Source organism: Synchiropus splendidus, chromosome 17, assembly GCF_027744825.2.
Source record: "Synchiropus splendidus isolate RoL2022-P1 chromosome 17, RoL_Sspl_1.0, whole genome shotgun sequence".
Taxonomy (NCBI): Eukaryota; Metazoa; Chordata; class Actinopteri; order Syngnathiformes; family Callionymidae; genus Synchiropus; species Synchiropus splendidus.
The window spans coordinates 5,468,836-5,481,662 of record NC_071350.1 but is presented as its reverse complement, the minus strand read 5'-3'; the positions used below and the strand labels follow the sequence as shown (position 1 = coordinate 5,481,662).

The window sequence follows — 12,827 nt, the reverse complement described above, 5'->3', positions numbered from 1 at the left end:
GATACAAGCCCTTAGTACAGTATTCGGCGTGCGGTGCTGTCTGTAGGTCAGCAAAGTGACCTACATCCGCACCGCTGTCACAACCCGCATGGCTCCCTCTGCTGGACCCTCAATGTCATAGCAACAGCTCGTGCAGATAACGTCATGGCAGCTGAGTTTCCCACTTGAAGGTCACCCACTGTCACTACACAGCATCGATGTCCGCTGAGTCTGAAACGTGTTTTGTACTGTTTCTCGCATGGCGATCAGTCTTCTGAGAGTCTTGCATGTACAGTACTCACAAACTCGTCGACCCGAACACGGCAGGAGTCAAAGATGTACCAGTCAGCAAACCTGTTCCCCTGGCATTTAATGAATATCTATATGAATATCTATATAGTAGCGCTCCACGTGTGAGACAGGGAGACTAGTGTTATTTATGTTTTTATGACACAGCAGATGGCAGCACAGCACAAGGAATCTCCGGACGCTATATTGAAGTATTAAAACATAAAGGCGTTTGTTCCTGTCCAGAGTGTTGGGTTCAAGTGTTTTTGACTCTCTGTCTGTGGTCATTATCACAACACAATATGTCTAGGTGACTTCATCAAATGCCTTAATTGTTTAACTTTGTCTTGTTGCCTTGTGATGTGCTTGTTTGAAGCTTTGAAACTGTTCTTGTCAGTGAAAGAAATCAGAGGTAGGGTGAAAGTTTCACTCAACCATACACTGCTTCGCTGTTTGAGGGAGCAAACCCAGAATAGCTGCAGTCCAGCAGGATGCCCGTTCATTCACAGCACATAGAGAAATGTACGGTATGCACATCAAACATGTCAAGACAGTGTCACTGCCAGGATAAATAAGAACAGGCTTGGCAGCCAAAACACCAAAAGATGGTTGCTCGGTAAGTCTTGGTGTCTCCCAATGATGAACCAATAAAATAAAAATATTTGGGGTACAAACCTTGCCCTGCACCTGATGGTCCCCAAGTGGTAATAGAGAGCCTGCAACCTGAACAGAGAACTAGGGTTTAGGTTTGATGGTGAGGTGAGCTACAGCACTACAACGAATACTTCAAAACCCACCAACCTTTAGAAACACTCTGGCCCTCATCCAGATCTTTTAGCTGCTCTGACCTGACTATGTTGGTACACAGATCTCATCATAATCACAGTAAATTCTATGTTCTCGAATAGGACACTCCTGATAAGTAGCTAGGATGTTTTTTTTTTTTACTGTCTCATTATCTCCTCCATATCTTTGTGTGGTATGTGATACAGTGTCATTGTCACTTCAGTATGTACTAGTACATGAACTTAAAGTATTGCAATGCTTCTTGTGTTCCCCATTGTTGCTTATACAAAGCATATATTTAAGAGTATCTACGTCCTTGTTTCAACAGTGTGGCGGCACTGTATGTCCTTGGTGCTGTTCCAGCAATGAAACAAAGATAGAGTTTCTGGAGGAGTATCGCTTACACCGAGTGGCAACAGTTCATGCTAAAGGCACCACTTTAACAACTTGAAGGACATTTATGAAATGCCACACTCGGTGTGAGCTATTCAGATCTTGCTGCATGAGCTGTCTCCACTAGCATCAATAGATTTATGACACAATCCAAGCCCACAAGTCCAGTGGCTGTTGATGAGTTCTTAGCTTTAATTCTCGGTCTCCTCCCTGCAACACAGACAGCAATAACAAAGTGAGGCGGGGGGGCACTGGAAGATTCTGTTGTTTTATTGCTGCCTCCATCGTAATTGCTCTGTGGTCAATGTATAGGGCTTAGTGGTCGCTCTATGGCTCCGGTTTTCAAAGCTTCACTGCCTGTCGAAAAATAATTGGTTGATAATATCAGCAAAATGGTGAGTTCTTGTCTTTGAAGGAACCTTCTGTTGAAGGAAGAGGCACTAGCTACAGACTCCAATGTGTTGTAACATTCAAGGATAGGTGCGAACTCTGTTGTGACTGTGTGCAGAGATTATGAAATTCAGATGCCTCACTGTAATGGGAATTGGGCTTTTATAATACAACATTAATATTGTTGGAATGGCTTGTGCTTCTAATAAAGAAGTTATTCACAGATGGAGGAATGCTGTATGAGGAGAGTGTGCGTGAGATAGAGAGAAGTTAAAGAAGTATAAGAGCCACCTGGGTCCAAAGGAGGGGACCGTGGCTTGTGATCGTTGCCATGGTTACGAGGGAGCCAGCGACCTCATATAGTTTCTTGTTGCTCGACTGGACTACTGCTACTGCTAAGGCCAGGTGTAGCTGCTGACCCAGAATTCTGCATATGTTCTAGACTCCTCTGTCAGGGAATACATTTCTTGGATATAACTTGGTTTCTTGGTCGTCATTCTCACGAGTGCGCAGAGATACACGGGAGGTGTATTTCCAACAACTCAGATGCTTCTCTGGTAGACAATGAGGAACCCAGTTGTCCCTCAGAGCATCCTTGAATCGGTTAGACCCACTGATTCAACAACCCACTCAGATGCAACCCATGCACTGACCCTGCCAAGAAGATGGGAAACCATGAATGCCGTTTTCAGTCACTCATTTTGATAGCGGCTGAGCACAAACCACCCTTATTTGAGCGGAGAGCGGAAGGGTCGTGTTATTGGGAAGCATGGCAGATGGTGCAACAGCAGCTGCTTCAGGTGGTGTGACAGGTTTTGGGGTGGGGGGTCTTTTGTGATGTAGGTGGGGATCTGCAGTAGCTGGGTTGACAACGTATTCACGTTGGTTGGCATAGCTGCTTTGAAGTCCTCTTGCCAACTGAGAAGACATGTGGCCCTCCTGTTGTTCAGGCGGGGGACCATCAGACCAAATGGCTTGTTAGGTGGTCTGAGCTGGCTGGTCCATGTTGGCCAGATGGGTCTGTAACGTTTGAACGACCTAAATACTTGAGATAGCCAAGTTAAAGTGTGCCTTTATTCTTCTTTGTCTTTTGTCTTGATCTCAATATTTTTTTCATCTGTCTTGTGCTCCCACTCTCTCCGATCCTCTTCATACACTCCATGAACCTGAGTGGTTGTCTTCCAGTGTCATTTGTTGATAATACATATTTATGAAATCATATTAATCATGTAATATCTGCAAGTCTTGCCATTAGCTCTGTACTACATCAGCCGCAAAATCCTGGTGTCAGAAGATCACTTTGTGAAAATGTATCTGTCTTGTTGTGGAAATCCTACCGTTACATTTGCTACTATTATCTACTATATAATACACACCGAACAGTCCCAAAACCAGAAAATAACTTATGTGACATGACATTGTCACAGCAGTCACTCACTGGTTTGGTTCCCACGAATACACGGCGACTCTTGACTGTGTGACTCGCGGCATTATGTCACAGCAACAACATTATTAAAACTCAGGGACACTTATCAAAAGCATTTATTTCAGTCAGGTAAGATTCTGATGACAAAATGAGGTCATTAAAAAGGTCACACATGAAACAATAGCGTCACATTAAAAGAACATGGAAGTTTCGGCATTGCTGCCATGGCTACTGTTTGACACTCTTCACTTTGGTCTCAAGTTAAATTATTCCTGATAAGGAAAGCTGTGGACTCTGCAGAGTAGAACTATAATGTCTTGTTCCACCAGAGAGCAGCAGTACCTCAGAAAAAAAAAAAAAAGTTGGCATCAAAACCAATACATCATCCGTGTTGAGATGAGCAGGCACATGCTAAGGACATCCAATGCAAAAGTACTCTTTGCAAGGAGCGCAGGCTTTTCTCATTCACCACCAGTACAAGCAGAATAGACCCTGAAATGCATAGCAATGTTCAAACATCTCATCTCCTTAAGACTTCAGTGCTAGGTCAGGGACTGGCTGTGGGTTTCCATTAAGCTCCAGTTTCTCAGGGTGGATTTTGTTGCTCTTGGTGTTCCTCGGTGGAACCGGCCGTCTGTGGCGGCGTCTCTTGGCCTGGCGAGAGCGTGCAGCATCGCTTGTTTGTGCGGGATCCAACAGAGGATCTAAATGCAGTTTACCACTCTGAGCATCAGATGATTCATCAATAAAGGCCAGATTTTCTCCAAAATAGTCCAGAGGCTGAGAAAGATGAGGATCAGGCTTTTCTGTTTTGGTGGATTCTTCTGCCATACGGTCTGTCTCGGTGCCTTGAGAGTTTGATTCTGATCCGGTCTCAGATTGGTTAGATGAGGAAGTAGAGGTGTAAGATTCAGACTCTGACTGACTGCCCTGTTCACCTTCATCTCCTGGGGCGTCAGCACCGACAGTGTTTTGACCGTGACTGTGGCGGCCATGGCGGCGCCTTCGTCGCCGACGCTTGAATGGGTCATCTGGTATTCGAAAATCCACTGACATGTTTTGAATGTTTTGTGTCCAGTCAGTGGCATGGGCTCGCAGCTCCTCCATCTAAGTGAGGGGGAGTCCTGAAGAGTCAAACATGGCAGCTTTAAAAAACAAGAGAGACTCACCTCAGCTCTTGTCTTCTTGGAGAGAACACGGAGCCAGTTACCGATCATCGTAAGGATGGACGCAAAGTAGGCCAGGCCCAGTAAAATCCAAAACCACACCAGAGGTTTATACCAGTGGTCACTGCCTTCAACTCCAGAGTCACCTGCCAGACATAAAATAAAAAGTACAATAAAAACAGTCTCACTCGAACTTCAAACACACCCAAAAATGAAAAGCATTGCAAGGCTTTTCCTGGGATTTCAAGCCTGCCAACTAGTGGAAATAGTAGAATTTAGCTTGTTAACAACTGACGGTTTACTAGTTATTTTATTTATGAAGCAAGGGCACTTTGCTGCACAGAGATCACTTTAGTTTTAGCAAAGTTAACCACAGACTAGGTGAGTGAGGAGCCTTGTTTTTGCAGAACATCATTTTGTTTTGTCCTTAGCATGTAATTTTATTTTATTTTATTTTTGCACGTTATTCCAAAGCACTTTTCAAATCCAAAACAAAACTGCTCATGTATTAGCAACTTTGGTTCCGAGTTGAAAGCACACCTTTTCAGGGTCATCTACTTTGGAATCCTCATTTGGGCTAAAATTGGACCCCTGGTGGAGGTCTGTGGAACTGCATCCTGTTGGACGCAAGTTTGTGGCCCCAGTTCGCAGCTAAAATATTTGAGCCACCATTGACTTGTGGGCTCAGTCACAATGACACATTCAAATGTGATTCATCAGCGTAACTGTGTGTATAAATCATTCACCTGGATGATTTGGAATGGTCACAAAAACGGTCATTGAATATGATTCTGACCTTTGAAATTACCTTCCCTAAAAATCATACACAATGTGTGGACACAGTAATCTATATTGTAGTCCATGCTTCATGCAGATGAGACATTATGGAGTGGAACATTAATAATTCATGTTTGCAGAGAAAGGCTCATTAATAATGCACAAAAATGTCTGAGCGAAATAATGTCAAAGTACTTGTATTGTATTCTTCATTAATGTATGCCTGGTTAAGACTTCGTTTCATCAGGTGTCACGACAGAGTTCAGCGGGGTGAGTTTGGAGACGCAAAGTGCAACAGGACCAAGCACTGCGCTGAAACAATACTGGTTTGAAGGTGCTAGGGTGATGAAAAAAACTGAAATTAGACACAAGAGAGTCATGAAAAAGGGCCTGCGGCACCTCATAATATATGTGTCAGTGCTTCTGAGTCCCTTGAGTCAATGCTTCAGCACCATGCAGTTTTTATTTATTTGTTTTTGTGAAAGGTTCTCTGTCATTCATAGTGTCATTCAGTCAGGTTAGTCTAAACAATTGATATATCAAAGCCTGTGATCAATTTTAAGGGTAGGTTTTTTTGTAGTGTGTACTTGGGGCAGGAGACATTGCAGCGATGAAGGAAGACATGAAACATGCGCTGTCCTCGGCTTCAGTAAGTGTGACACCAACTGAGCACAATGCAATTGTTTTCAACAGTTCAGTACACGCCAGCTGACCCGCACACATCAGTGCATGATTCAGCTGACAAATGAAGAAAAGAAAAGGGAGCGATCACTCACCGGCAACATAATCTCCAAATCCCACTGTTGTCAAGGTGATGACCACGAAGTAGGCCGACTCTAAAAGAGTCCACCCTTCGACCTCCTTGAAAACCAGGATGGGCACAGCGACGAAAAGTAAACATCCCAGCAGGATGGAGAGGACAGCGGAGATCACACGCACAATCGTGGGACTCACTCGCCATTTCTGCCGGCACACAGGGAGAACTGCGTTAAAGGCGTGGTCTGAGTTTTTTTATGCGTCTAGTCGGCTCTGACCAGAAACAGCTTCTCAATTTTGGCCACGGTTTTTCTCAAGCCAGTGCCCAGGTGGTCACCCACTCCGGCCAGCAGGATACCAAAGAGAGGAATGCCCACCAAAGCGTAGAAGATACAGAACAACTGACCACCTTCAGTTTTTGGCGAGATGTTTCCAAAACCTTTGAACAAAGAATGCAACAAATGACAGAACAGTACTCTTTCGACAACAGCTACGTTGGACTCACCAATTGTTGTGATGACAGTACCCGAGAAAAAGAAGGCACTGGCCAGGTCCCACTGGCTGACAAACGTGGAGTTGCCCACACTGGGGTCCACACCTGCACCGATGGCTTCAGCCACCTCCTGGCAGTGGAGAAAAGAGGGAAGTGATGAGCTCATGCCTCCAAAGTAAAGACTCTGGTTAGTGCTGTGCCTTCTCACAAAACCATTCAAAAACAAGGACAAATGAAAAATGAATTCCTTCCATATTGAAGTTGTTACTTACGATAAGTCTTCCACAAGAAGCCACATTTTTCAATTTGAATGAATTTGGTATATTACTGAATCAAATGATGGACCCATATTTACATTTAAACAACACAATATTGTTTATTTTGCATCAGTTTGACAACAGCACAATAAATCACAATGGTGGCTACATTCAAGTTTTTATATCACCTTATTTAAACTAAAGCTCTTTTAACGTCTTGAAAATATTTGTGTAAGAATTTCAGTTTTATAAGAATCTCAAGTACATTCAGAGTAGTGGAAACCCTGGCCATTGTGTAGTAAAAAACATCCATGAACTAAAGCAAACAGATGCTTTTGTTTGCTTTTGTTCAGGGATTCCTCCATGTTTGTTGTTGTTGTTATCATCCTAGCTGCCACGTGTCTTGTGCATCGGTGTGATCAGTGGACCAGGAACTCATGCACTTACACAGGATCCCTGTTGTCTGGAGAGCAAACTGTTAAATTAAATTAATTTTTTTTTCTTGTAATTTATTAATCGGAATAATGTTGTAATTGATTCATTGTAATTAAGTCATTTAAGTCCCACCACTATATTTTAAATATACTAAATGTCTGTGAGGGCTGTTGGTACGGAGTGAATACTTCGGACTCCTCTGATCTTTTGAGAATGTGGCTGAGACACAAACACGTTGCTCAAACATTAACACTTCGGCAGAGCGTTGCCGCGCCGCTGACTAACAGTGAACAGGTGTGGTCAGCAGGTCAAGCACGCTCCAGCTTCAGAGGGGGAAGTGTTTGTAAGCTGAGACCTTTACAGACAAACTATCCAAACATGGCCACCTCCCCGTGATACTAACATGACCCAGAATCAAAGTTGTAAATGCCTCTTAGCCTGTCTTACGACGGCCTGACATTTCAGGCAGGGAGCACAGTTGGAATGCACACTTGGAGGTAAATGGTAGCAGGTGCATTCGTTCTGCCAGAATAATAAATCACCCTGATGAATAACTTGGCCGCTTTTGTGCTGTTGGATGTTGCAGTGTTGAGTTTCACTCCTGAATCTTGGGTTATCCAGCAAAGTCTGGTCTGTGAGGATACACTGTTGCGACAGGTCACCTGTAGACCCATGTGACTTGACGGTAACTGGTCAGCATCGACATCTCTCGTGACCATGTGGATGATAAATCATCTTCATGTATAATGTGAGTACGCCGTACCACCACTATGACATTGCAGTTATAGAAACCAAGGAAACCAGTCAAGTGCAGTGCTGATTGTGCACAAAACATTGAGATGGATGGCATAGAGAGGCGTTTTTAATATATGTATATTGTAATTTAACAGTTTGCTCTCCAGACAACACAGAACCTTTGTAAGTGCAGGAGTTTCTGGTCCACTGATCACACTGATGCACAAGACACGTGGCAGCTAGGATGATAACAACAACAACAAACATGGAGGAATCCCTGAACAAAAGCAAACAAAAGCATCTGTTTGCTTTTGTTCAGGGAGGTTATTCACTACACAATGGCCAGAGTTTCCACTACTCTGAATGGACTTGAAATTATTATAAAACTGAAATTCTTATACAAATATTTTCAAGACATTAAAAGAGCTTTAGTTTAAATAAGGTGATAAAAAAACTTGAATATAGCCACCATCCTGATTTATTGTGCCATTGTCAAACTGATGCAAAATAAACAATATTGTGTTGTTTAAATGTATGTATGGCTCCATCGTTTGATTCAGTAATATACCAAATTCACTCAAATGGAAAAATGTGGCTTCTTGTGGCAAATATTCTTAAACCATTAAACTGCGATGAATTGAGATACATTAATTGCAAATTCTCTATTTAACTAGATTATTTTTTTTGATAGAATCCCTCCCCTTATAAAATAAAATGCCTGAAATCAAGGCATTATGTGAATTATGCATGTTTCATCACTAATGAAATGATTCCATTGTCATTATTAGAACAACAAGCACATGCTTATTCAATCCCCCTTCAAAACTACGACAACTCTCCTATTTCGATGTGTATTCAGGGATAGAATAGGATCAGAGAGAAGTATAAACCTGATCTTCTCTGCCACTTAACAAAGATACATTTCTGAAACCAGTGTGCTCCACACAGACCCAGGTTGCCTCCGACTGAATTCGATCCAGCATCCATTCTCTGAGCCTCCATTAATAAATAGTACTTTATTAATACTTGAAAAATTAGAAATATATTCATTATTATTATTGTTGTTGTTAATGTCAGTAATGTTGAAATAAAGTCCCAATACACATTAACAAAGCAAACATTAAAACATAGTTGCATTATGTTTCTTTTCTCACAAGTTATTCATTTATGCCTCTTTTTTTTTTAACCATAAAGTTACAGTATGAAATGAAAGACAGTGGCCAACTAGGAGCTGGACTTTGAGGAACAGGAGCGCAGGAGCACCACAGGGGTGGATACTCTGCCCTTTGCTCTTCACCCTGCTTGCCAATGACTGGTCAGCGACCCATGGTAGCGACAAAGTGGCAGGGCGCAGCACCCCGGACCATCAATGGTACTGACATGAAAAGGGCGAAGAGCACCAATTTTCATTTGCTGCACATCAGTGAGGACTTCTCCTGGATCAAAAACAGCACCAGGGAGGCTCAAAAATATTCTTTCAACGTATATGTATACAGAATAGGTTGGTTTGTTGATGTTTACATTGTTTCTTTGCCATTTTTTATGTCTAGATCTGTATGTTAGAGAGCAGATACATTGATATTTCAGCGTTTCTGACGCTGGCAGGCACGAAAGAGACAGAGATTTTTCTTTTTGTCTTCCTTCTTGTGCATCCATGTGTTTTATGAGGATATTTAAGGTCTCTATTCTTCTTCCCCACTCCATATCAGACCTCACCATACAAGGCCTTGTTCCCTACCTTCAAGCTGATGACCGGAAGTCAGCTGCGGTCATTCAAGCCACAAACATACCACGTCATGTGTCCCAACAGCATGGGCTTACCCATCAGGTCTTTTCAACAGGGTGAATCGTAAACAAAACTGGCAGGACGGCATTTACTGGTACAAGCTGTGATGCAACTTCCTGTTCACATCAGGTAAAGCTCTTTGTTTCCCCATCAGTTATATGTTCACATGAACAGGTACAAACAGAGACTTAAAGGGACCCTGATCTCAGTACCTGTATCAAGGCCTGCAGGTTGTCTGGATCAACACAGGTGAAGTTGTGCAGGAAGTCCCGGCATGTTCCCAGCAGCTGTACGTGCTTGCCTTCTTCCCGCGGAGCCTCGAGGGTCTTGAACACCACGGCCCCCAGAACCAGGTACAGGAGCACCCCGGTCAGGATGGCCAGCAGGGTGGAGCAGCGCATGGCTGCCCCTCCTCTCAGCTCGAACGCAGGCTGCTCCTTGACTCTGCCAGCTACACTATCGTTGAGGTCGGGATCCCAGCTGCTTACACTGAAACATCGACAACCGCAGGAGTAAGCCGGTGACCACAAAGACTCTGATCTGACGCAAGAATGAAGCAGCAGCTTCTCAAGAAGGAAACACAGAAACAGACACACTTGCCTTCTGATGCGCCGCTGTCCTCGCCTGCGTCTCTTCCAGTCTTTCTTGGTGTTAGGCGTGAGGATGGAGTCTCTTGAACCGTATCCAGGGGCTCGGTCCACTTCACAGTCTGCAGGGATTGAAGCGACATCAGTCAGTATCGTTCAAGTGTGGGGTTGGTTTTCAGAAGGTTTGCTGAAGCTGGAAAAACATCTGCTGGTCAACAATCTCATTTGCATTGGGACCTATTGAAGCTGAGATGTGACCGTTCACCTGCATCTGAGGAAGGGTTTGCTGAACCACTGTGGGTGGTGGTATGAGGTAACACATGTGTGCCAGGTTTTCAACACGCATGATCCCTGAACTCACTGCTGCAAAGTTAATGTTAGATTCAAAAAAGCACACCCACAGTCACCACACATGTTGGATATCGTTCCTGAAACTTCACACAATTCATTCAGCCTTCTTTCTCTGCAGCTCTTTAACTCTCCCGTAATGAAAAAGACACACTCCAGCAAAGGCTTTATGACCGCTCAGCGCCACCAATGGGCACTTACTCTGCTGAATTATCTTTACCTTCAAAAATGAACACCAAGAGCTGCATCATTACACATCACAAGCAAAAAATCTCAGCCATGTATAAACAGGAGAGGAGGAATAATGCAGTATAATTACCTCTTATGAAGCCTGAGGGTCAGCAGTGAGCAGCACACACGCTGCAAACCTCAAGAAAATGATCAGCCAGGATAGCAATCCCATCATGCAGTCTGGGCTGTCAGACTGCTCGTGTGAATGTGTGTGAGGCGGATGGCTGTGGACGAAGCCGCACCAGGGGAAAGGAAATTCAGCCACAACCACGTGTTAAAGAGAGAGAGCAGCAGATGATGTGAAAATACGAATGTAGCATTTTTTTTTCTCAAAGTATCTGCAGTGGATTCCTGGTAGACTGCAGACATGCGATGTATCATGTTTAATGCGATCAATTTTGGGAGGATTTATTGATGGTGGAAATGGTTTTCGATGGTAAAGGAGGAAGCCAGCTCAGCCTCCCTTCACTCTGCTCTCAGGACCTTCACGGATTGACTGACAGAACTGCTGCTGTTAATGTGCATGTGGGGAGGGGGGAGGGGGGTGACCTGGGCTGGGTCTGGGGGTCACCTGGGGACCAAAGGGGTTCTGCTGTAGAAACACAGTGTCACAACTAAAATATCTTTTCAGCGTACGTCAAACTCACAAGGTTCAGGTCCAAAAATTGCTCTTGTATATTTCTATGTATATTATTTCTATCAACATATTACATGTGATTTACTAGATTGTCATGATCCAATTCCTGAAACTTTTATTTTGTAAGGGCTTTTCCTCCCTCTGGTGTTGCATTGTCCGTCCTCTCTTCAGTGCGATCTCTGTTGTGGACAATTACCCTGTTCAATAATAACTATCAGTAAATATTTATTCGGAGACATTGGGTCCAACAATTGTGTTCCACTGCTCCCCAGTCAAACAGAGCGGAAACAGAAGCTCACCTTCATGTGAAAATGTCACCTGATCATGCGTCTGATCTGAAAAGGGATGTGTGTGTGTTTCTCTGGCCGATGCTCATACATCACTGTCTCCGACTGGACAGCCAGCCCTGTTTGTGTCGACTCAACAGTGATCGGTCAAACAAGTCTGATCGGACACGTTGCATGTTCAAAGTGCCCCGGTGAGCGTTTCGCTCTCCCCCGGCTTGACTTTTGATACCAACTGTCAGGCTACTGAACGTGCATGTGAAGTCTATGAGATGACTGACTGTGAGGTAGTGATGGGCTCATGAGGCTTCACGAAACAGCCTCACAATTATCAGTGCTCAGTAGGTGGCGCTCCTGGTGTAAAATGATTTCAAGTAGAGAGAGTGCCTCTGCTTCATGGAACCAGGTCAGATTGTAATATATATATATATATATATATATATATATATATATATATATATATAAAATACAATCTGATATATATATATACATACAGCGGGTGCTTAAACCTGCCCAAATGATGCACTGTCATAAAAAATGTTGGGCATTTTGGCAGTAGAAGTAGCACTGATATAGTAATGGGTTCATGATGCTTCATGAAACAGTGAATCAGAATCAGCATAACTGCCATGGTCAGTGGGATCCCGCCAACTACCAACTAGCTTTGGAATAACGTGCAGTCATAAAATAAAATAAAATAAAATAAAGGCTGTTGTGGCTGTTGAGCCATGCAGAGAGAACACAGCCCCGATGTTGTGGGTCCAAGTGTCGGAGACAGAGACATTAGTGTCCTAAAGTATAGAGCTCAATAGGTGGCGCTCTTGGTTTAAAAATAATGTGAGATTTTATTGAAATAGTTGTTTAAAGCCTAAGACTATGCAGCAGTGTGTGCTATCTAGTGGCCTCTGTAAACAAGGACACTGTTTCATGAAGCATCTTCAACCCATCACTACTGTACTATCTCCATCTACACAGACATGTAAGGGAACATTTCAGTGCTAAATATGAGGGTAGTCAGAACTTCTAATCGTGGCCACTGTATATTTGGCTACTAGCTGCGCACTCATTCATGC

At 43.5% G+C, this 12,827-nt stretch overlaps 1 protein-coding gene across 1 annotated transcript; it reads right to left on the bottom strand.

Moving 5' to 3' along the window:
* Positions 1-3,525: 3,525 nt before the first annotated feature.
* Positions 3,526-10,083, bottom strand: LOC128748291 (potassium channel subfamily K member 4). Its single transcript, XM_053846931.1, has 6 exons — positions 9,880-10,083; positions 6,467-6,584; positions 6,240-6,400; positions 5,982-6,168; positions 4,432-4,574; positions 3,526-4,369 (listed from the first exon to the last, which is right to left on the bottom strand). Exons 1-6 carry the CDS (start codon positions 10,066-10,068, stop codon positions 3,791-3,793), a joined length of 1,377 nt encoding a protein of 458 aa, XP_053702906.1. The 5' UTR covers positions 10,069-10,083; the 3' UTR covers positions 3,526-3,790.
* Positions 10,084-12,827: the final 2,744 nt, after the last annotated feature.

Excerpts from the sequence above, each read along its gene's own strand:
- LOC128748291 (XM_053846931.1), bottom strand. The coding sequence starts at position 10,068 with ATGCGCTGCTCCACCCTGCTGGCCATCCTGACCGGGGTGCTCCTGTAC. Across the intron at positions 4,575-5,981 it reads ATTTGGAGATTATGTTGCCG|GTGACTCTGGAGTTGAAGGC; the intron begins GTGAGTGATCGC and ends TATGTCTGGCAG. Across the intron at positions 4,370-4,431 it reads CCAAGAAGACAAGAGCTGAG|ATGGAGGAGCTGCGAGCCCA; the intron begins GTGAGTCTCTCT and ends CCCCTCACTTAG.